This window comes from Pongo pygmaeus, chromosome 7 (assembly GCF_028885625.2).
Source record: "Pongo pygmaeus isolate AG05252 chromosome 7, NHGRI_mPonPyg2-v2.0_pri, whole genome shotgun sequence".
NCBI lineage: Eukaryota > Metazoa > Chordata > Mammalia > Primates > Hominidae > Pongo > Pongo pygmaeus.
The window spans coordinates 67,554,284-67,578,499 of NC_072380.2; the positions used below are offsets into that span (position 1 = coordinate 67,554,284).

Consider the following 24,216-nt stretch of genomic DNA (forward strand, 5'->3'; position numbering starts at 1 on the left):
CCTGCCTTCCTTCCTTCCTTAGGGTCTCGCTCTGTAACGCAGGCTGGAGTGCAGTGCTGTTTTAAGTTTTTTCATGGAGATGGGGTCTTGCTATGTTACCCAGGCTGGTCTTAAACTCTTGGCCTCAAGTGATCCTCCCATCTCAGCCTCCTAGAGTGCAGGGATTGCAGGCATGAGCCACCGTGCCCAGTCCATTTATTCCTTCTTATTACTGAACAGAATTCCAGTGTATGGATGTACCAAAATTTGCTCAACCATGCAACAATTGAAGAGCATTTGGATTATTTGTGGCATTTTGCTGTTACAAATAAAGCAGCAGTGCAGGTGCAGTGCCTCACACCTGTAATCCCAGCACTTTGGGAAGCTGAGGTAAGAAGATTGCCTGAAGCCAGAGGTTGAGACTAGCCTGGGTAACATAGCAAGGCAGAAAATAAAAAAATAAAATGAAATTTCAAAAGTAAACAAAGCTGCTATGAACATTTGTGTATAGAAAACATAAGATTTCTCTGGGATTAAATGCCCAAGCATTAAATATAAAGGAACATGGGTAGTTGTGTTAAAACAACTAGAGATTTTATCGTACATGACATGAAGACTGAACTGAGTAGGTAAAGCCTGCTAAAAGACAGCTTACACCAGTAATCTAAACCATGACTGGGTTCTTTGATGTTTCGAAGGGTTGAGATTTCAGGTCCTACTTATCTGTTTCATAAGTGGTGAAATTTAGGTAGATACCTACACATTATGAAATCAGCAAGAAAGGGACATGAGGAATGCCTCAAAATTGAATTGAATTCAAGTTAGTTCAGAAGTACATGTTGACTTGCAGTTTCTAAAGATTATCAGTTTTTCTCCCTTAGGTATTTCAAGGCAATTATAGTTAATATAATCAGTAGTTCATATAATCATTCAAGGCTAAGATCATAAAGTTTAGCATGTAAAAAGGTTTTTTAATTCCTGGCAGGATGTATTACTATGCACATGTAATTTTATTGAGGAAACCTTGGGTAGATTTTGGTAGTATATACACTTGTAGAGATCTCTTTCTTTTCTTGCCTGAGACTTAACTACTTAACTACTCTTCTATTTAGAGCACCCAATTCTACTTAAAAGAGAAGGATAAAATATCCTGTTTATTAAAAGAAGTTTATAATATGGCTACAAAGTGAGACCTGACATTTAAACCCAGACTATTCTGGATTTTATAAATGCTAAAGTGTATGTGACACTCTTAAGTCCCTAACAGTTTGTAGGAGAGGGAGTTAATTGAGGCTTAATATAATAAAAGGAGGCTTCATAGCAGATACATATCTTTTAGGACTGGAAAATTTCAGATGGTTAAATCAGACATTCTCTAATTATTTTGATACGAAGTGTTCGCTGCTTTTGTAAGCTCAGATTGATTTAGATAATTCAAATATATCCAGAAATGTGTTAAAGAGCTTTGACATCACCCCACCTTGAGAATATTTATATATTTATATTTCCCTAACAAGGGGATAGGGTTTTTGTTTGTTTGTTTGTTTTACTATTTATTTATTGCAGTCTACTATGTAATTTCTACTTCCTCCTCTATATTAGGTATGTTGCACTTCCCAACTTTGGTGTTACACATTTGCTTTAGAATTAACATGAAAGTTAGACCATCAACTCTTCTGCAAGTTGAACTTGATTTTATCATTTTCATAATTTTAAAAAGGGAATTAAAATGGTGTAAAAATGAGTGAAAATGTTAGTTTCATCCTCTTTTCCTATAAGGAAATATAATCCTAGAATTTAAGTTGTGAATAACTTGTTTTTATCTGGTCACAGATATGGTGGAATCCCAAATTTCAGTCATCGGCAGGTCAGGTATTTAGAGAAGAACGTGAAGCATAAGTCTAAGTACCTGGACATGCGCAGACAAATAAAGATGAAAAACAAACACATCTTCTTTACCAAAGAGTCAGAAAAACCATTTTTCAGGAAAAGCAAAACTCTGAGTAAGGTATGTATAAATTTTGTTGCATACTTGTAGATAGAATCATGCTTGTAAGTTTGACCTGTTAAATTTGTTGTATTCAAATAGGAAGCCTGTTTCTACCAGGTATCAAGGTACATAATTTTTTTTTTTTTTACTTCCTTCTTGAAGGCATATATTATGTAAACTAAATCTGAAAAAAGACAAGTTGAGGTAGGGTGAAAAGGAAATGTTTGAAAGCTACAAAGTACTAGTTTCTGAGATTATTTAAAAAACGCAGCCGCCAGACGTGGTGGCTCATACCTGTAATCCCAGCAATTTGGGAGGCTGAGGCAGGTGGATCACCTGAGGTCGGGAGTACTAGACAAACCTGACCAACATGGAAAACCCTGTCTCTACTAAAAATACAAAATTAGCTGGGCATGGTGGCGCTTGCCTGTAATCCCAGCTACTTGGGAAGCTGAGGCAGGAGAATCGCCTGAACCCGGGAGGCGAAGGTTGCGGTGAGCCAAGATCGCACCATTGCACTCCAGCTTGGGCAACAAGAGCAAAACTCCATCTCAAAAAAAAACACGCAACCTTGGTCAGGCATGATGGATCACCTGAGGTCAGGAGTTCGAGACCAGCCTGGCCAACATGGTGAAACCCCATCTCTACTAAAAATATAAAAATTAGCCAGGCATGGTGGCGGGTGCCTGTAATCCCAGCTACTCGGGAGGCTGAGGCAGGAGAATCGCTTGAAATTTGGGAGTGGAGGTTGCAGTGAGCTGAGATTGCGCCATTGCACTCCAGCCTAGGCGACAGAGTAAGACTCCGTCTCAAAAAACAAAAACACAGCCTTGCCTATGTAGTAACAGACGAGAACAAGGAACAATTTCTCATCTGTTTCAGGCTAAGTAGGTATATTAGTCTGTTTTCGGGCTGCTAATAAAGACATACCGAAGACTGGATAATTTTTGAAGGAAAGAGGTTTAATTGACTCACAGTTCTGCAGGGCTGGGGAAGCCTCAGGAAACTTACAATTATGGTGGAAAGGGAAGCAAACAACTCCTTCTTCACATGGCAGCTAGAGAGAGAAATGAGTGCCCAGCAAAGGGGGAAGCACCTTATAAAACCATCAGATCTCGTAAGAACTAACTCACCATCACAAGAAGAGAATGGGAGAAACTGCCCCCATGATTCAACTATCTTTACCTGATTGCTCCCACAACACATGGGGATTATGGGAACTGATTCAAGATAAAATTTGGGTGGGGACACAGCCAAACCATACCAGTAGGATCCTAATAGTCCAAATTCTGATACAGCTTTATATTATAAGCTTTAATTCTGAGTTCTTCCAGAAGTGATCAGTCACAGTTTACACCTTGTAACAAGTTCACCCTGATAGCATGAAACACAAGGCCAATTTATTGATTCACATTATTACCTGAAATATTCATATGCCCTCTCTTGGACTTTGCTATACCTGCCATCCAAGTACCTGGGAAACAAAAGTAGTTAGAAAATTGCTTGGTGTGATGAATTAACTTTCTATATTCTAAGGGGTAAAAAACACTTTCTAATGAGCAGAACCTTCATGTCAGTCACATCTCCAGCAGCTCTTCAGGACAGTAGACCATAATCTTAGACTCCATGATGTCTCTGTTTCTGTTGTTCATTTTTTAAGGCTAGTCAGGTGACTCTCTTTCCCCTCGATACATTGTCCTCCCTAACTTCAGCATACTTGTAAAATATGCTACATATATATAGCTGGTTTTATTTTGTATTACATTTCAGGTTGGTTGGCTGCTGGTGATGTTTTAATAAATACATTAGTGGTGCCAGTTATATCTGAAACAGACTGCCTAGTATTAGTCCAGTCAGTGCCATAGGACTTTCCGTAATGTGTTGGATATAATAGCCCCCATGCATTCATCTATAGATGAGTAGAGAAACATAGCTGCTAGGCATTGCTGAGGAAAAAAGATACGTAACTGTTGTGTCTAACTTAGATACCTAATTTGTTTATAGGCACATTTCTTTAGAGGAAGATTCTGGGTTGTTGCCCATCATGTCTACCACTTCGTTCTAATTTACTCACTCTTAGGAAGGTCTTGAAGACAAGATAGGAAGAATATTCTTGTTACAGAAGATGCAAAGAAGTATATGATCTGATGCCGAGCCTTGTTTACATTCCAAAGAACAAACATTTGCTGGGACATATCTTACTGGCTCTACTGTTGCATTAAAAGGCAACTTTGATTTTTTTCCAAAGTAGACTGCTTCTATTCTTACAGAAATATTGGCCCTAAATCTTTTTAGGGTTCATCTTTGATGCTAAGTAACATTTACATAGATTGTAGCTTGACCATTGCAGAAAGGTCTATATAATTTGAAAAACTAAAATTAATGATTCAGTAGTAAGTAGGTACATTTGTAATGTAGCTGTAGCACACAGCACAGTTAAATTGTTAAGAACCCTTATGGAAAAGCCACTGGGACAGTTTGGCTTTATCCTCTTAGTGTTTATTGATAGCAGGAAGTATTTAATCTGATTTTTTTTTTCCTTTTAAAGAAAACTTTAATAAGGTCATGGCATGCCCAGATAGCATTCTGATTAGGTCAGAATTACTTACTATTAAGCTTGTGTGATGCAGTCTACTTTTCAGAGCCAATAATTTTGACACAACTTTTCAGTCAAGTCACAAATGGTAATAGGTAGAAACATTCTGTGTAGTTTGGAATTAATTCCTGCTCATGATGTCATCTTAAAATTTAAGGTAGAAAAATTCCTCACATGGGTTAATAAACCAATGGATGAAGAAGCATCACAGGAATTGTCTTCTCATGACAATGTGCATGACGCTTCCACAAGTAGTGATTCAGAGGAACAAGACATGTCTGTTAAAAAAGGTGATGACCTACTGGAGACTAGTAATCCAGAACCTGAAAAGTGTCAGAGCATATCTTCAGCTGGTGAACTTGAAACAGAAAACTATGAAAGAGACAGCTTGCTAGCAACTGTTCCAGATGAGCAGGATTGTGTTACTCAAGAAGTGCCAGACTCCCTCCAGGCAGAAACTGAAGGTAACACTAAATATGCTTCAACTTGCTAATGGATTTAGATAAAATTTTTTTTGTTAATATGTTTTTTCTTTGTTTTCACTTGTGAATCTTCTGTACCTAAGGAGTCACTGCTACTTATCTTTAAGTAAGAGAAGGCATATTAAGTGTACATGTTCTAACTGGCATCCACAGCACTCCTCACTCTTGGCTGAGTGAACATGATCAAGTAGAAAAGGAAAGACTGTTGTGAGCATTGTGTCTGCAGACCACTGTCTGCAGTTCAACTTGGCCTCTGCTGGTACTCAGTTCCATAGGCTAAAGGTGACTATCCTTTGCCCTCTTCGTATGTGGTGTAGCTTTGGTTTACTTCTTCCTTTTTTTTGGTGAGACATGGTCTCATTCTGTCACACAAGCTGGAGTGCAGTGGCACAATCACAGCTCACTGCAACCTTGACCCCCAGGGTTCAAGCAGTCCTCCCACCTCAGCTTGAGTAGCTGGGACTACATGTGCATACCACCATGCCTGCTTAATTATTTAATTTTTTTTGTAGAGACACAGGGTCTCACTATATTGCTGAGGCTGGTTGCCAAAGGCTCAAGCAATCCTCCCACCTTGGCCTCCCAAAGTGCTGGGATTACAGACATGAGCCACCATGCTCGGGCTGGTTTCCTTTTGGTGTGTTTTTGTGTGTGTGTGTGTGTGTGTGTGTGTGGTTGATGATGGTCATGTGTTTTTGATAGCACGTTAATATAAAAAGTATTCAGAGCAGTCAGCTCTAATGAATAAACTGAGTAACATTTTCAATTTATGCACTTTTGTATTCTAATTTTTATAGCAAAAGTTCATATATAGTTTAATAATGGTATTATGAAACCATTATATTTATTGTGATCCTTCATCATGTTTCTTTATTTATTACTATGGAAAATAACTTATTTGAGTCTTGATTTTTTTTTTCTTAGTGCAAGTGTGGGTGCATGTGTATGTGTGGTCTTTTTATCCCATATTTCTTTACATTCTAAACAGCATACCTACAGTAGTTTACATTTCTTTTATTATCAATGTTATAATAACTGATGTTCATATGACATTTGTAGGTTTGTGAAATGCTTTTGTGTGTCTTATTCTCATTTAATCTGTAAGGTAGCCCAGGCAAGTAGGTGGAATTATTTTCCATTCTGTAAATACAGAAAGTAAAGCTGAGAGAAATTTAAAAATTAGCCCTAGTAAGTGGCATAGCTAGGACTCATTACCAGCTTCTCCAATTGCTAAGTCCCATTTTCCTGCACTATCCCACTTCCATAAACACCAATTCTCATGATACTGGTTGTTCTTACCTGGGGTAGTACCACCTTCACAGGGGCATTTGGAGGATGCTGGTTGTTAGAATGACATTAGGAATTCTGGCATTTAATGCTCAGTTACTTAATGTTAGGTCATATACAGGATGGTCTTGCACAACAAAGAATTATTCCACCCACAATGTCATTATACCCCCTGTTGAGAAATAATCACCTCACTTTGCTGTTGGTGACACTTGTTTGGGGATGGGGAGATCTGACCTTACTGAATCATGATGACACTTTTTACTATTTACAATGATCAGATGAACATATTAGGACATAGCCCTATCCTTGAGGACCATTTGAGTGTGTAATGGAGTCTTATTCTTTGTTAGCCATCATCTCTTGTTTTTATACTTAACTGTGAAAAAAGTCTCATCTTTCTATGTTGTTGCTTCTAATTTGCTGAAGACTGAAACCAAATAACCAAACTGATAAAAATTATTTAAGGAAAAAATCACTCTCTGAATGAATGAGATCCTTTTCCATGGAATGGATCTAGTGACCCTTGTTTCAGGTTCTCAGATGCCATGTGACTTCGATGTGGCTGACAGCTAGAGCCTAATCTAGTCCTTAATAGAAAGGAAATGTTTAGATTTCTATAATTCACCACATAAAGCAGTGTCTTGGCTAACAGAAGTAATAACTTTTATGTCTATAGCAGTATTTCTACATATTTCCTGTCACTGCTGTGAATTAAGTTAGTAAAACACCGCTCACTAACTCATTCATTCATTCTTTTTTTTTTTTAGACAGAGTCTTGCTCTGTTGCCCAGGCTGGAGTGCAGTGGCGCATTCTCAGCCTGGTTCAAGCGATTCTCCACCTCCCAGGTTCAAGCGATTCTTCTGCCTCAGCCTCCCGAGTAGCTGGGATTAGAGGCGCCTGCCACCATGGCCAGCTAATTTTTGTATTTTTTTTAGTAGAGATGGGGGTTTCACCATGTTGGTCAGGCCGATCTCGAACTCCTGACCTCCGTGATCTACCTGCCTCAGCTTCCCAAAGTGCTGGGATTATAGGCATGAGCCACTGCGCCCAGCCCCATCATTCTTTTTTTTTTTTTTTTTTTTTTTTTTTTTTTTTTTTTCTTGAGACGGAGTATTGCTCTGTGGCCCAGGCTGGAGTGCAGGGGTGCAATCTCAGCTCACTACAAGCTCTGCCTCCCAGGTTCGTGCCATTCTCCTGTCTCAGCCTCCTGAGTAGCTGGGATTGCAGGCACCTACCACCACGCCTAGCTGATTTTTGTATTTTTAGTAGAGATGGGATTTCACCATGTTGGTCAGGCTTGTCTCGAACCTCTGACCTGCCTCAGCCTCCCAAAGTGCTGGGATTACAGGTGTGAGCCACCTTGCTCAGCCCACTCATTCCTTTTATAGGAATTAATAATTGGAGTTTAGGCCTGGCGCAGTGGCTCACGCCTGTAATCCCAGCACTTTGGGAGGCCAAGGCGGGTGGATCACGAGGTCAGGAGATCAAGACCATCCTGACTAACACGGTGAAACCCCATCTCTACTAAAAATACAAAAAATTAGCGGGGCGTGGTGGCGGGCGCGGTGGCGGGCACGGTGGTGGGCGCCTGTAGTCCCGGCTACTCGGGAGGCAGAGTTTGCAGTGAGCCGAGATCGCACCACTGCACTCCAGCCTGGGCGACAGAGCCAGACTCCGTCTCAAAATAAATAAATAAATAAATAAATAATTGGAGCTTAAAGAGCCTTGGTTACTTTCCCAAGCTTACAAAGCCAATAAGTAGCAAAATGCTGGTGGTGATTGAAGCCAGTGGCGTTTCCATCAGGCTCTCCTGTTTCTCTGGGCGTGTCATTATATACATGTTCTGCTTATAATTATTTGATGTGGCTTCATTTTTAGATAAACTCACCTGTGATACAAATTTTTTTCTTAGTGAGTATCTATATTCTTTATATTTTATTTTAGCTGAAGTGAAAAAGAAGAAGAACAAGAAGAAGAACAAAAAGGTGAATGGTCTGCCTCCTGAAATAGCTGCTGTTCCTGAGCTGGCAAAATACTGGGCCCAGAGGTACAGACTCTTCTCCCGTTTTGATGATGGGATTAAGTTGGACAGAGGTAAAGTATATGTGTATTTTTTAGCTTTATTTTGAAACCATTTCAAACTTAAAAAGAAAGTTGTAAGAATAATACAGGGAGTGTTCATATCCCCTTTACCTAGATTCAGCTATTTTCAACATTTTGCCCCATTTACGTTCTCATTCTCTCTCCGTATGTATGTGTGTGTATCTTTTTCTGATCAGTACTTAACACACATCATGCTCATACTCCTTAATACTTTAGCGTATATTTGCTAAGAACAAGTATATTTTTGTTTAAAATAGTAAATTATCAACTTAACATTGTTCCAATATTATAATCTACAGTTTATACTCTAATTTCATTAATTGTCCTAATCTTGTCCTTTATCACGTTTTTTTTTCCTTCCAGTATAGGATCATGTATTATTGCATTTGTTTTTCAAGTTCTCTAGTTGCCTTTAATGTGGAATCTTTCCTTAGCCTTTTTTGTCTTTCATGACTGACATTTTTCAAAGGATCAATGGCCATTTATTTTATAGGATGTCCTTCAATTTGGGTATATGTGTGTGTGTGTGTGTGTGTGTATTTTTAAAATTTCAGACTTGGGTTTAATCTGTATTTGTAGCATGTTAGGATAGATAGCAAAAGCAATTGATAAATTATTAAAGAGAAAACCTGATGAAGAAATATCTAGTGCAGAAAGATACAATCTAATGAATTAACTTCGCAAATTTTGAATTTTTTCTCCAGCTTTCCTGCTGTGATCTGCAACAACTTACTTAACTCAGTCTTGCAGACTGATGTTCGTTTTCATATTGGGGTTACCTAAATATTAGTTTTTATTAACTATCAAAATCAGAAGTTCTTGATCTATGATGGAATTTCAGGGGTTCTCTGACCCTTTTAAAACAATTTGCAAAATGCTGTGTATTGGAAAAAGTACGTAGGAATTTGTAAGGAGAAATAAGGCTGGAAAACACTTGCAATTCTATAAAAGTGTATATTCTTATTTTTCCAGTATTGTATTGAAGAGCCATCTAAAGGTTTGGTAAGGGGAGACAACAGGAATTTTAACACACATTATTTTTATTTATTTATTTTTCTTTTATTTTCTTTTTATTTATTTATTTTTAATTTATTTTTTTATTTTTTTTTGAGACAGAGTCTCACTCTGTCACCCAGGCTGGAGTACAGTGGGACAGTCTCAGCTCAGCAACCTCCACCACCTAGGCTAAAGCAATCCTTATGCCTCCGCCTCCTAAGTAGCTGGGATTACAAGCAAGCACTGCCATGCTTGGCTAATGTTTTGTAGAGACAGGGTTTTGCCATGTTGCCCAGGCTGCTCTCAAACTCCTGTGCTCAAGTGATCCACCACGCCCAGCCCAGCACATCATTTTGTTCAGATAATTGTCTTTCTGAAAAATGTAAATTTTTTCTACTAGGAAAGAAGGAGGTCAGTATTCTCTTTCCTCTAGAGTGGACACAGGACCTCATTTCTGACAATGATGAGGGCTCTGCTATTCCTCCTGTACTTCTGCAGCCCTATGGCCTTTTGCTATCCAGTTCCTTGCTTTTTCCGACCCTTAAAAAGCATGCAGTTTTGGCCAGGCATGGTGGCTCATGCCTGTAATCCCAGCACTTTGGGAGGCTGAGGCAGGCAAATCACTTGAGGCCAGGAGTTCAAGACCAGCCTGGCTAACATAGCAAAACTCTGTCTCTCCTAAAAATACAAAAATTGGCTGGGCGTGGTAGCATGTGCTTGTATTCCCAACTACTCAGGAGGCTGAGGCATGAGAATTGCTTGAACCCAGGAGGCGGAAGTTGCAGTGAGCCAAGATTATGCCGTTGCACTCCAGCCTGGGCAACAGAGCAAGACACTGTCTCCAAAAAAAAAAAAAAAAAAAAAATGCAGTTTTTTCTGGAGTGTCCAGTACAAATCCAGGCTATTGCTTCAACCTTAGGAGTGAAATAATTGGGAAATTCAGTTGAGTGTGGGGGAGCTAGCCAATTAGAGCAGCTAGTTCTGTATTTTCCACAGGAGTCAGTAGTTAAAGCCTCAAAGAGAAACATCAAAATTGTAATTCAGTTATTGGAAAGATGGAGGTATACAGTATTACAAGAGAATTAGGTTAAGAATTGAGGTCATCATTTCTGTGGAAATTGGGAATGGTACTGCTTTTTTTAACAAGCTTTGAATTTTTTTCTTTAAAACTGGGTGATTTATAATTTTTTAAAAAGGGAAACTAAGCTTTTTAAAAGTATGTAAGATATAGTAATGTTTGCTATGTTTATGCCTGCCTTGGCTTCTTGAAATTGAACATGCTAACACAAATACTCTTCCTTTGCAGAAGGCTGGTTTTCAGTTACACCCGAGAAGATTGCTGAACACATTGCTGGCCGTGTTAGTCAGTCCTTCAAGTGTGACGTTGTAGTAGACGCATTTTGTGGAGTTGGAGGAAATACCATTCAGTTTGCCTTTACAGGAATGAGAGGTAATTAGCCATCAATGGAAGAGAACTATTTTATGTCCAGTTAATTCAGTAAATGTTTCCATTTTGCTACAACCTATCTTACTGAGATTTAGTATAATTAATAATTTAATATGGAATGATATAAAATAATAGCTAGCATATATTAAGCATATACTTTGTATTGCATACTGGTGTAAATGCTTCCTACAGTTGACCCTTGGACAATACAGGTTTGAACTGCATGAGTCCACTTACACCCAGATTTTTTTCAGTAAATATATTGGAAAATGTTCTGGAGATTTGTGACAATTAAAAAAAAGAAACTCACAGATGAATCCCCTGTAACCTAGATACATTGAAATAATTTAAAAGGTAGGAATGTCATGAATGCATGAAACATAGGTAGATACTAGTTTGTTTTATCATTTACTACCATAAAATATGCACAAATCTGTTATAAAAAGTTAAAATTTGCCTGGTCATGGTGATTCATGCCCATAATTCTAGCAATTTGGGAGTTAGAGGCAGGAGGATCACTTGAGGCCAGGAGTTTGAGACCAACCTGGTCTCTAGGAAAAATTTTAAAAATTGGCCAGACGTAGTGGCTTACCCCTGTAATCCCGGCACTTTGGTAGGCCAAGGTAGGCGGATCACCTGAGGTCAGGAGTTCGACACCAGCCTGGCCAACATGGTGAAACCCCATCTACTAAAATTACAAAAATTAGCTGGGCATGGTGGCATGCATCTGTAATCCCAGCTACGGGAGGCTGAGGCAGGAGGCTCACTTGAACCTAGGAGGCAGAGGCTACAGTGAGCCGAGATCATGCCACTGCACTCCAGCCTGGGCAGCAGAGTGAGACTCCGTCTTAAAAAAAAAAAGAAAAAATTTAAAAATTAGCAAGGCATGGTGGTGTGTGCCTATAGTCCCAGCTACTCAGGCTGAGATGAGAGGATGACCTGAGCCCAGAAATTGCAGGCTGCAGTGAGCTGTGATTGCACTACTGCACTCTAGCTCGGGCAACAGAGTAAGACCCAGGCTCTTAAAAAAAATTGTAGGCCGGGCGCGGTGGCTTATGCCTGTAATCCCAGCACTTTGGGAGGCCGAGGCAGGCCAATCACCTGAGGTGGGGAGTTCGAGACCAGCCTGACCAACATGGAGAAACCCCATCTCTACTAAAAATACAAAAATTAGCCGGGTATGGTAGCGTGTGCCTGTAGTCCTAGCTACTCAGGAGGCTGAGGCAGGAGAATCGCATGAACCTGGGAGGTGGAGGTTGCAGTGAGCCAAGATCATGCCAACTGCATTCCAGCCTGGGCAACAGAGCGAGACTCCACCTCAAAAAAAAAAAAAAAAAGAAAAAAGAAAAAAAAACCTACCTTATCAATAAATATAGTACTGTAAATGTATTTTCCTTATGATTTACTTAGTAACAATTTTTTCTCTGTTTCTTTATTTTAGTAATACTACATATAATACATACAATGTACAAAATATGTGTTAATTAACTGTTTACATTATTGATGAGGCTTCAGGTCAACAGTAGGCTATTAAAAGTTAAGTTTGGGGAGTCCAAAATTATACACAGATTTTTGACTTCACAAGAGGTCAGGGTTCCTAATGTCCGTCTTAAGGGCCAACTATATGTATTAATTTATTTAATCAACAATCTTGTGAATTATGTCTTACTGTCTATGTTTCACAGATAAACTGAGACATAAAGAGATGAAATAACTTGCCCAAGATTATACTGACACACCTAATAACTTGAAGCCAAGATCATAGTATTTTATAAAACCAAAAATACCAAAACGGGAAAGTATTGAACAGTGGACAGGGACTTTGGCACTCACTATCTTTATGACTTTGGACATCACTTAACCTTAATTTATTTATTTATTTTTTTATTTTTTTTAAGACAGAGTCTCGCTCTGTCGCGCAGGCTGAAGTGCAGTGGCGTGGATCTTGGCTCACTGCAAACTCCGCCTACCGGGTTCATGCCATTCTCCTGCCTCAGCCTCCCAAGTAGCTGGGACTACAGGCCCCCGCAACCATGCCCGGCTAATTTTTTGTATTTTTAGTAGAAACGGGGTTTCACCGTGTTAGCCAGGATGTTCTCGATCTCCTGACCTCGTGATCCGCCCGCCTCGGCCTCCCAAAGTGCTGGGATTACAGGCATGAGCCACCGCGCCCGGCCATTTAACCTTAATTTAAAGGAGACCTTGAATTTAGATGACCTCTGTGACACCTTTCAAAAAGCTTTAAATTTCAGAGACTAAAAATTATTTAAATATTACCTCATCGTCGTATAATATTTGTTGCTTGACTTTGGGATCACAAGAAAGAAAACCCCTCCCACTGTGTAACTGCCAGTAACTGTGTCAGGTAGGTAATGTGCTTTTCCCCAGGGAAAAAAATGGGTTGAAGAAGTTGAACATTCTGCCCAAACTGATATAGCTGGGTCATAAAGCAGGGGTTTTTTTTTTTTTTTTGCTTTTTTCTTGTGTTTGTTTTGTTTTTGAGACAGGGTCTCACTATATCACCCAGGCTAAAGTGTAGTGGCATGATCAGGACTAACTGCAGCCTTGACTTCCTGGGCTCAAGTGTTCCTCCCATCTCAGCCTCCCAAGTAGCTGAGACTACAGGCACGTGCCACCATGCCCTGCTAATTTTTTTTTTAATTTTTGTATAGACAGGATCTTGCTATATTCCCCAGGATGGTCTTAAACCCCTGGCTTTAAGCAGTCCTCCCCTTGGCCTCTAAAAGTGCTGGGATTACAGGCATGAGCCACCACACTGAGACAAGAAGCAGAGTTTTCATTTAGTTTTCATTCTGAAGATGCATATTTTTAAATATCTTCATATTATACATATCAATGATAGTTTCATTTCAACAGATTTCTACTGAATCTTATTAATTTATATGAAGTTAATGTTAAGTAGGAAAGTGTAATATGGTTTTGGAAAGCACATAGTAGCTGTAGAAAAAACAGACTCAGTCCTCGCTCGGTCTAGTCAGAGAAACTGACTTTAATCAAATTGCACTGAAAATGATCTTATCGCCTTACCATTACATAGATTTTTAAGGTCAGTGCTGATGAAATGTGGCCCCTGTTTTAATACTCCTATGCTCCAAGGCATGATATTTGCTAACTTTACATGGTATCCTGGTAGCCTAGAGACAAGCTACTTTCATACTTTCATATTTATGAGAGTAGTGGTTATTTTCCTTTTTCCTTGAATTCACTATTTACTATCAAAATTCTTCTCAGACTTTGCCAGATAAGCCATTCCTATGGGCTAAAATCAATATTTATTGCCTAAAAAGATGGTTTTTCCTTAAAAGTTGTAAAATGTATCTTCATTTTGGCCTTATATCATAACACGATGATTAAAACACCTGCTCCCTGATAAAGTAGCAAAGAAATCTGAAAATTTTTCTCAGATTACTCAAATTGTCTATATGTAGGTATGTATTTCTTTCTTTTTCTTTTTCTTTTTCTTTTTTTTTTTTTTTTTGAGATGGAGTCTTGCTCTGTCGCCCAGGTTGGAGTGCAGTGGCGCATTCTCAGCTCACTACAACCTTTGCCTCCTGGGTTCAAGTGATTCTTCTGCCTCAGCCTCCCAAATAGCTGGGACTGCAGGGGCCTGCCACCACGCCCAGCTAATTTTTTGTATTTTTAGTAGAGATGGGGTTTCACCATGTTGGCCAGGGTGGTCTCGAACTCCTGACCTCAGGTGATCCACCCAACCTCGGCCTCCCATAGTGCTGGGATTACAGGCATGAGCCACCACCCCTAGCCCGTAGATTTGTATTTCTGTGAGTATAGATCTTTTGCCAAGGCTTTCTGTATTTAGTGCACATTTACTAAAGGAAGATGTCTAATATGGGTCCCAAGCTAAAGGGACTCACCCTTAGAGATTGCCAGCCTCTGGGGAAAAAAGGAGGCAGACAGCAAACCCCATGGCCTTCCCAGTGCTGTCATGACCTAACTTCTACCTTTGCAGCATGTGGGACTGGAAACTCTGGAACCCTCCAGCAAGTTCAGGGTAGTGGGGTCCCATAATTTGCCCCCCAAACCAGAAGTGGTAATTCACAGGTGTTCCATGAATGTCAGTTATCAGTACTCCTCCTAGTATCCCCGTAGGATAGTTGAGCTAATGACATTATGGCAAGGAATTCAAAACAGTTAAAAGTATAATTGATTTAGTGTGTTTGTGTATACATATGTAAGTATACACATAATCAATTACACTTAACTGTTTTGAGTTCCCTATCATAATGTATGTTCATGTGTGCTTATATACACGTTCATATAATCAATTATGCTTGAACTGTATGTGTATTTATACATTTACATATATACGCAACATACATACAAAAAGATGGCATTGCATATAGTTGAGGTTATTCCTTTGTGCCAGATTTATTTCCACTCAGATAGTTGCTGTCTGTGCATAACTAAAGGGTTAGGGAATCTGTAAAGTTTTGCATATTGCTGTTGTTAAAGATATCTTTCCCTTTTGTATGTATTCCAGTAGTTTAGCAACAGTACTGCCTGGTAGAACTTTTTGTGATGACTTATATGTTCTATATCTGTGCTGTCCAATATGATAGCCAGCTGGTAGCCACATGTGGCTATTAAGCTGTCGAGGTGTGCTAGTGTGGCTGAGGATTAACATTTGTCAGCATTTTTTTTTTTTTTTTTTGGCAATTGTGGGGTGCAGGTGTTTCGCTCTGTCACCCAGGCTGGAGTGCAGTGGCACAGTCTCAGCTCACTACAACCTCCTCCTCCCAGGCCCAAGTGATTCACTTAAACCTCCTGAGTAGCTGGGACTGCTGGCACATGCCACCCCACCTGGCTAATTTTTTGTGTTTTTGATAGAGATGGGGTTTCGAACTCCTGAGCTCAAGGGATCCACCCACCTCAGCCTCCCAAAGTGCTGGGATTACAGGCATGAGCCACCGTGCCCAGCCAGCATTTCTTTTATGTGATGGATTGAATGCTTCCATTCTTATTAGGCCTAAAAACAAAGTCTGCCTCCAAAGGAAATACCGATGAAAATAGGATTAACTGAATAGATTTGATGTTGAAAGTCACTTTTTCTTTTGAATTTTTAGTATTGTCAGCATATCTTTCCATCTGTCTCTGAACTATAAATGTAACAGACTGAGCAACTGAAAAGAATCTTTCCTCTTACAAATGTGAATGTTTATTTAGAACAGGAAAAACAGCATTGTAAATGTATGATTTTGCAATATGTTATAATTGGTGCTTATATTTATTGTTCAAGTGATTTAGCACATTATTTCTCAAAAATGTTAACAAATTTGGAAACTAGCATTTTCTGGAAAACAACTACATTTCCATGACAACCACGCTGTAAGCGTAACGGTTCCACTTAGCCCTTTCAAATAGAGAATACTGCCATTAACACAGTAGTGCACATGCAAGTGTACTTTGAGTAGTTTACTGCAAAACATGGATAGGCTAAAATTAAATTATGTCTATGTTGCTAATTATAAAATTGGAATAAAGTAAATGAAAGTCCATTTGGTGGAAACATAATGTTATCTGTTTCCTCTACCTAAAATGTTTCATTAAACATTATCGGCAGGTGTTTTTACATTTCTTCTTCATCACTTGGCTACATAAGTTTGTAAAAATGTGTTTTATTTTGGTTTTCCTTAGAAGTTGTCGAATTTGTGTTCGTTTGGGCATTGCTACATTTTGAGGAAGTTTGTCTTTTCCAAAACCTAGCATCACAGGCTGTCCATACAGTCAGTGACCTTTTCAAGTGTTTTCCTACTCAGGCTGTAGCACAGCACAATGGTGGCCACATATTTGGCACTCAGCAGATGTTTTGTGGCAAGTATTGCCACTTGGTTAGGAAAAGCTGTAGAATGAGACAAGAAAGCCAAGTCCTTCAGTCACATTTTATTGGTACAACACAGTGAATCTTTCTAATTTAAATAAAAAATTTAAACTGAAGTCTATATCTCGGGTATATGTGGCCAAATGTCTCCTCCTCTTTAAAAAGAGTTCTTACACAGAAGATGACAGACTATTCAAAAGACAAATTATCCTATATAAGTAATAATCAGTGTCAATTAACTCATTTTTTTCTTTTCCCATTTTTAGTGATTGCCATTGATATCGATCCTGTTAAGATTGCCCTTGCTCGTAATAATGCAGAAGTTTATGGGATAGCAGATAAGATAGAGTTCATCTGTGGAGATTTCTTGCTGCTGGCTTCTTGTTTAAAGGCTGATGTTGTGTTCCTCAGCCCGCCTTGGGGAGGACCAGACTATGCCACTGCAGAGACCTTTGACATTAGAACGATGATGTCTCCTGATGGATATCCTTTGGAAGTCTTAAGAGTTTACTGAAACAATGATTGTGGAAAGAAAGGAGCATCAGAGTGAGAGAAAGAGGGAGTGTGGGTGGGTGGGCAGGGTGGCTCACATTTGTAATCCTAGCACATTGGGAGGCTGAGGCAGGTGGATCACCTGAGGTCAGGAGTTTGAGACCAGCCTGGCCAACATGGTGAAACCCCGTCTCTACTAAAAATACAAAAATTAGCCAGGCATGGTGGCACATGCCTGTAATCCAGCTACTCGGGAGGCCGAAGCACGAGAATTACTTGAACCCAGAAGGCAGAGGTTGTAGTGATCTGAGATCACGCCACTGCACTCCACCCTGGGCGACAGAGTGGGACTCTGTCTCAAAAGAGAGAGAGAGATTGGCCAGGCACAGTGGCTCACACCTGTAATCCCAGCACTTTGGAAGGCCGAGGCAGGCGGATCATGAGGTCAGATCGAGACTATCCTGGCTAACACAGTGAAACCCCATCTCTACTAAAAATACAAAAAATTAGCCAGGCATGGTGGCACGCGCCTGTACTCCCAGCAACTCAGGAGGCTGAGGCAGGAGAATCGCTTGGACCTGGGAGGCCGAGGTTGCAGTGAGCTGAGATTGCGCCACTGCACTCCAGCCTGGGCAACACAGCGAGACTCCATCTCAAAAAATAGGGAGAGAGAGAAATTAGTGAAGAGAGGGAGTATTCTTGAACCCAGGAAGAGGTTGCAGTGAACTGAGATTGCGCTACTGCACTCCAGCCTGGGCAGCAGAGCCAGACCCTGTCTCAAAAATAAATAAGCAGAGCCAGACTCTGTCTCGAAAATAATAAAATTAAAAATTAAAAATTAAAATTTAGAGTGTAGACTGCAATGGCCATGGTTACTTTATTCTGACTCTTGCCTAGTACCTACCACTAGGATAATTGAAATCGATTTAACTGTCAGTCTTTGAATTATCGAGACAATATGTTGCTGAATTACAAAATTTTGTATGTAATTCTCTTTTAGGTTCCATTAGAGGGTTTAAGTTTTTGCCTTTTAGCTACATTTTGAAATACATTTGAGTTACGATAAGTAAAACACATCTCTTTCTGATTAGAAATTAGCTGCTGTTTTCATTATTTTTCCTTAACTGCTGTCCACCTTTGAAATTTTCAGACTTTCCAAGAAGATCACTAATAATATTGTTTATTTTCTTCCAAGAAATGCTGATATTGACCAGGTAAGCCATTACTGAAAAACTTCCATGAGTTTCTGTCTTAACTGTTACAAGTACGGTAAAAGATACAGGACATTTCCTTACCAGAGAATGTGTTTATGAGAAGTCCCTGACTCACTGACTATTCATAGAAAGCTGGAAGTATCTGGAAGTTAGATCCACGTCTATTACATCGTCTTCATTTCCATAGCTCCTGGCATACATAGACACAAATAGAGCACTCTAGGCTTTGACTAAGACATATTGAAAGGATGATTGAATGTGTTGTGCTTCAAATGCTGCATAAACTAGCCTTTTTTCATTTGTTTCAGCCTGGGCAACAGAGTGAGACTGTCTCAAAAAAAAATAGAGAGATTTGATGATATCTTTATTTAATGTTGTTGTTGATTTTTCTACAAACACTTACTACATATCTGCTTTGTGCCAGATACTCTTGAAAATCATTTATCTTTCATATTCTGAATTTCACTGTAATGTTGCTAACTGGGTTTTTCCTTTCTCTCTTATTTGATACTCTCAGAACTAGCCCTAGTATTCTGATGTTTTTGTGTTTTTTATTCAGGAGATGCTATCTCCATTATTTCTTCAACTATGTTCTCATTGTCTTTTTTCCTTTCTCTGGGACATCTATTATAAGAGAATGTTAGTCTTTCCTATCTATATTTTCTAGTGTTTGTCCCTTCCTTTTTCCTTCTACATTACCTCTATCAGGTTTTCCAACTCAGGCATGTCTATTCTATTATGAAGTCCAATTTATCTTTCTTCATTGTGTTGCCTGTGCTTTAGAGTTTTATAGTTTTTGCTGAGTAGTACTTTTTTTGTTGTTGTTTTTGTTTTTGTTTTTCTTTTGAGACCATCTCGCTCTATCACCCAGGCTGGAGTGCAGTGGCCCAAACACGGCTCACTGCAGCCTCAACTAACTGGGCTCAAGCAGTGCCCCCACCTCAGCCTGCCAAGTAGCTGGGACCACAGGCACACAGCACCATGCCCAGCTAGTTTTTTTATTTTTTATAGAGATGAGGTCTCACCATGTTGCCCACACTGGTCTCAAAATTAAAGGCTTAAGCAATCCTCCTGCCTCAGCTTCCCAAAGTGCTGGGATTATAGGTGTGAGCCACCACACGCAGCTGGGTAGCTTTTTAAAAAAACTACTGATACTGTAGTCCACTGGGAAAGATTCTCTGTTTTCTAGGATGAGGCCCGAAAGTTAATTTTTAAACTGCCCGAAGTGGTTGTAATGTGCTCCAGAGTTGAGATTCTCTGGGTTAAAAGAAGAGTAAATGAAATTAACAAGCCTGAGCTCTTAATGTTAAGCAATGAAATTAGATCTTGCTGCCTTTCATCTGTTTATGATCCATTGTGTCTAAACATTAGGCCTCCCAAAATATTAATAGTATGTGTTATACCAGTTATAAGAAAAAGGGGCTGAGTGTGATGGCTCAGACCTGTAATCCCAGCACTTTGGGAGGCCAAGGCGGGCAGATCACTTGAGGCCAGGAGTTGACCAGCCTGGCCAACATGGCAAAACCCCGTCTCTACTTAAAAAAAAAAAAAAAAATATATATATATATATATATATGTATGTATATGTATGTACACACAAATTAGCTGGGCATGGCGGCGGTGCGCCTGTAATCCCAGCTACTCGGCAGGCAGAGGTTGCAGTGAGCCGAGATCGCGCCACTGCACTCCAGCCTGGATGACAGAGTGAGACTGTCTAAAAAAAAAAGAGAGAAAGAAAGAAAAAGGAACCATCTCTTTGCTTCATGAGTTTTCTGAATTAAATTTTATATTAAACACCAGGTATTTTATATCTGCTTCTCATATGATTCAGAGCTGCTTTCTAGACTGCCAGATAAGGTTGAGCCTAACCATTCCATAATTTCTGTTTTTCTCATATATGAATATTATGCTCCACATCGTCTCATGAGAGACGATGTGATCCTTACATTAAATGTAGACAGGCTCATTTGAGTACTTGAATAACGAGAGGAAATTCACTGTTTATCATGCAATTTATGCTGATTAACTTTTTCTAGTTACATTAACACTTTCACAAAGAGAAAGTTAACTTTTTCTTTAACTTGTGTTTTTGGTTTATTTCAAAAACTTTCCAGAATTGGAGTTGGTGATTCATGTTTTTTGCCTCTAGAGGGAGTAATGACACTAGGGAATAATGAAACCAAGAAAGACTGATTAGATTTCAAGTGTATTAATTTTTTTGCTATCAAATTTTGATCAGATTACAGTGGGAAATCAACTTTTTTTAATGAAGAAAATGTATCCATATGTAGGACCTTTTTAATGACAGGAGACTACTAAAAATTGAGAGAAATCAACAGTTGCAAAGAAAATTGACTTTTTTGTTAAGGAACTTTTAGAATGTTACAACAACCTGAATTTGCAAATGGTTTGGGTTCCCAAGTGTGTCACGGTCTGCTGTTTGAAACTCAGGCTGCATTTTTCTCATATGAAGGACAGTTAATTTCCCATCCAGGGAGATTGTACTCTTAGATAATATTTATATCATCCTAAACAGCATGGACTCAATACAAATACAACTTATCTCAAATATTTCCATGTAAGAGATGATGCTAATTGTTTCCTGTATCTAGTGAAATGTTTTCCTAGGTGCCTTATTACCTCAATCTTCTATTCCTTTTTTCTGTTTGGAGATGATTCCAAGACATGCATTTCTTGCTAAGAACTGAGTAATTTAGAAAAATATCTTTTTGTGAGAGGCTCTTTGGAGGTAAGGTATATACCTTACTCTTGAAATTGCTGTTGAAACCCAAGGACTAATTTTTATTTATTTATTTGTTTATTTTATTTATTTATTTATTTATTTATTTATTTATTTATTTATGGAGATAGGGTTTCTCTCTGTCACGCAGACTGGAGTGCAGTAGCATGATCATAGCTCACTGCAACCTCAAACTCCTGGGCTCAAGTGATCCTCCTGCCTCAGCCTTCTAAAGTGCTGGGATCTCAAATCCAATTCAAAAAGCCCAGAGTAAGCGTATTTTATCTGCTTGATGCCTTTATCTTGCCATGCTTTCCTTTCTTTCTTCCCTTGGACAGCCAGAGAATTCCAGCTAATTCTACCTTTGGATCTACCATGCTTCGCAAACATGAAAGGTTTCTCTCTTAAGTGGTAAACCTATTGAACATATTAATAGATGGAAATCTCTGAACAGACAAGGACTTAGTCCTTCCCAAAGGAAGATGCAGGCAGCAATTATCAAACACCACCTTTGTGTGAAATCCTTGTGGGTGGAATCTCTGACATAAGGAGTCTTGTCTCTTAGCCCACGGCAGGAATGAAGAGAGGAAGTCTGCTGGTCTGTTTGATATGGCAGCTTCTCATCCTTGTTTAATTTTATAATTAGACATAAAACATCTAGTCTCAGAAAAGCGATAGCGTTTTTACTTTTCAGGTAAGATAATTTAAGTTACTTATCTTTATGTTATAGTATGTATCTTACCAATACAGAGAGCAGGGCAACATTAAGCAACATCCCTAAGAATTATGTTTAAAAAATGAACTGTATCATGTTAATTCCTGGCCTTTGTCTGGCAGACACACTCCACCCTTCCATGGCTTCCCCAGGCGCATGTCATGTAACATTTGGGAAAGACAAATCCTACCTTTTTTATTTCCTCATAAAGCGGAGAAGTTTACAAATTAACTAATACTTTAATAAACCCTAAGTATAAAATTGATGTTAGATTTAATAATGGGATTCATCTCTTTTTTTTTTTTTTTTTTTTTTTTTTTGTTGAGACACAGTCTTGCTCTGTTGCCCAGGCTGGAGTGCAGTGGTGCGATCTCAGCTTACTGGGCTTACTGCAACCTCTGCCTGCTTCCCGGGTTCAAGCGATTCTCCTGCCTCAGCCTCCCAAGTAGTTGGGACTACAGGCGCACACCACCACGCCCAACTAATTTTTCTATTTTTAGTAGAGACAGGGTTTCACCACGTTGGCCAGGATGGTCTCGATCTCTTGACCTCGTGATCCGCCCGCCTTGGCCTCCCAAAGTGCTGGGATTACAGGCATGAGCCACCGCGCCTGGCCTTCATCTCTCCTTAGTTGGAAGAGTACTTGAGGCTCCAATTGTCTTTTTATATTTTGTTCTTTAATGTCTAGGAAGGGAAACGTTCCTCATTGTAACAGTCACTTCTAATACTTTATTTTGGTAGATAGGTAAGTAGGTAGATAGATAGGTCGATAGAAATGAGGTACTTATTTATAGATAATATTTCTAAAACTTACCACATATAAGAATAGAGTTGTAAGTATTTGAATAATGTAAGTATTTGAATTTGAATTTGAATAAATATGAAAAACTATTAGGTAATATTGTTATGTGGAAAATGTTTTAAATATAACTAAATTCAGTTTATTAGCATTTGTAGTGGTTTTGGCTAAATACAATAAAAATTTATCACAGATTTCTTTGCAAATATTCTAAGTAATTATAGTATCTGTGTATTTAATAAATAGAAGATTGGGTCCTAACTGGTTTCTAAATACTAGATTTTTTTAATTTGTGTCAAATTTTTCTGAATTAAGTTAATATAGTGGAAATCTAATCTAAGGGTAGCTCTCTCATAGAGGTAGAGAACATTAGTCCAGGTTTAGGAACCAGAAGCATGAGAGAATAAAAAGAAGGCTAAGAACTGGATTGGGCTTCTGGTACATGTTGGAATAGTAGACTCCAAACTAGTTACTTGAAAATAGCCTTTACAACTCAGAGCACTCCCAAGTGCGTTCATCCTACTACACTAACAATACCCTGCATTCATACACTATACATCTACAGCATGGGAGCTGGCATACACACTTAGGGTGTACAGTGTCCTCTTAGCCATTTCATTGACTCATCATGACATTCTGGAGCAGTGTGTCTCTGGAGCATCTGATTTCATTGAAGGCTATGGAGGTATGGTGATTTGCCTGGTCATTCTGCCACACAGCGACAGTGTTATTACACCTTGCTGTCTCCCACTGGCAGAATGTTCATTACCAAGAAGAAACAGATTTATCTGTTATCACAATATTAGCTCACCATGAGATTGGAGCAATAAGTAGAATTTGACTCTTTCAGTAACTGGTTACCAATTTTTTGTTTGAGACAGGGCCAGGCTGGAGGGCAGTGGTGTGATCACTGCTCTCTACAGCCTCCCAGACTGAAACGATTCTCCCACCTCGGTCTCCCGAGTACCTGGGACCACAGGTGTGAACCACCACACCCGGCTAATATTTACATTTTTTTGTAGAGATGGGGTTTCGCCATGTTGGCCAGCTGTTCTTCACCTCAGCATCCCAAAGTGCTGGGATTACAGGTGTCAGCCACCACGCCCAGCCTGATTCCCAGTTTTCTAGACCAACTCTGTTCTTGGTGAAATCACTGCTTAATCATACACTGCAATTCAGGATAAATATGTGATCAGTTCCTAATATTTACTAGCCAGCTTTTCCCTTGGGAAGTTTGCTGCTGCACAATTAGAGCAGAATCGTTTGTTCTTAAACTATATATATTGTCATGCTCTAGAGGGGTTGTGGAACTGATTGGCCTCATAGTTGACTTGGGAAGACACAAATGCAGCTTTGCTGAAATGCTTCTAAATATAGCTTGTATCTCCTTCACTACTGTGGGTAACTTTTCTCAGTAAATGATGGAGATAGAAATTAGAGGGATATCCAGCTCTTCTGGGCCACACATAGTGCTACCTGCCAGTCCTGTGCTGATAGCCTGTGCTTTCTGTAATT

At 39.2% G+C, this 24,216-nt stretch overlaps 1 protein-coding gene across 2 annotated transcripts in view; it reads left to right on the plus strand.

Moving 5' to 3' along the window:
- The window catches only part of TGS1 (trimethylguanosine synthase 1), a 51,456-nt gene that overhangs the window by 20,652 nt on the left and 6,588 nt on the right, over positions 1-24,216 (plus strand). For both annotated transcript variants that reach the window (XM_054498433.2, XM_063668782.1), the window contains exons 7-12: positions 1,813-1,987; positions 4,723-5,029; positions 8,283-8,432; positions 10,744-10,887; positions 17,008-17,224; positions 18,369-18,447. In XM_054498433.2, coding sequence (XP_054354408.2) covers positions 1,813-1,987; positions 4,723-5,029; positions 8,283-8,432; positions 10,744-10,887; positions 17,008-17,224; positions 18,369-18,447 — 1,072 coding nt within the window. The remainder of the gene's footprint in view (positions 1-1,812; positions 1,988-4,722; positions 5,030-8,282; positions 8,433-10,743; positions 10,888-17,007; positions 17,225-18,368; positions 18,448-24,216) is intronic.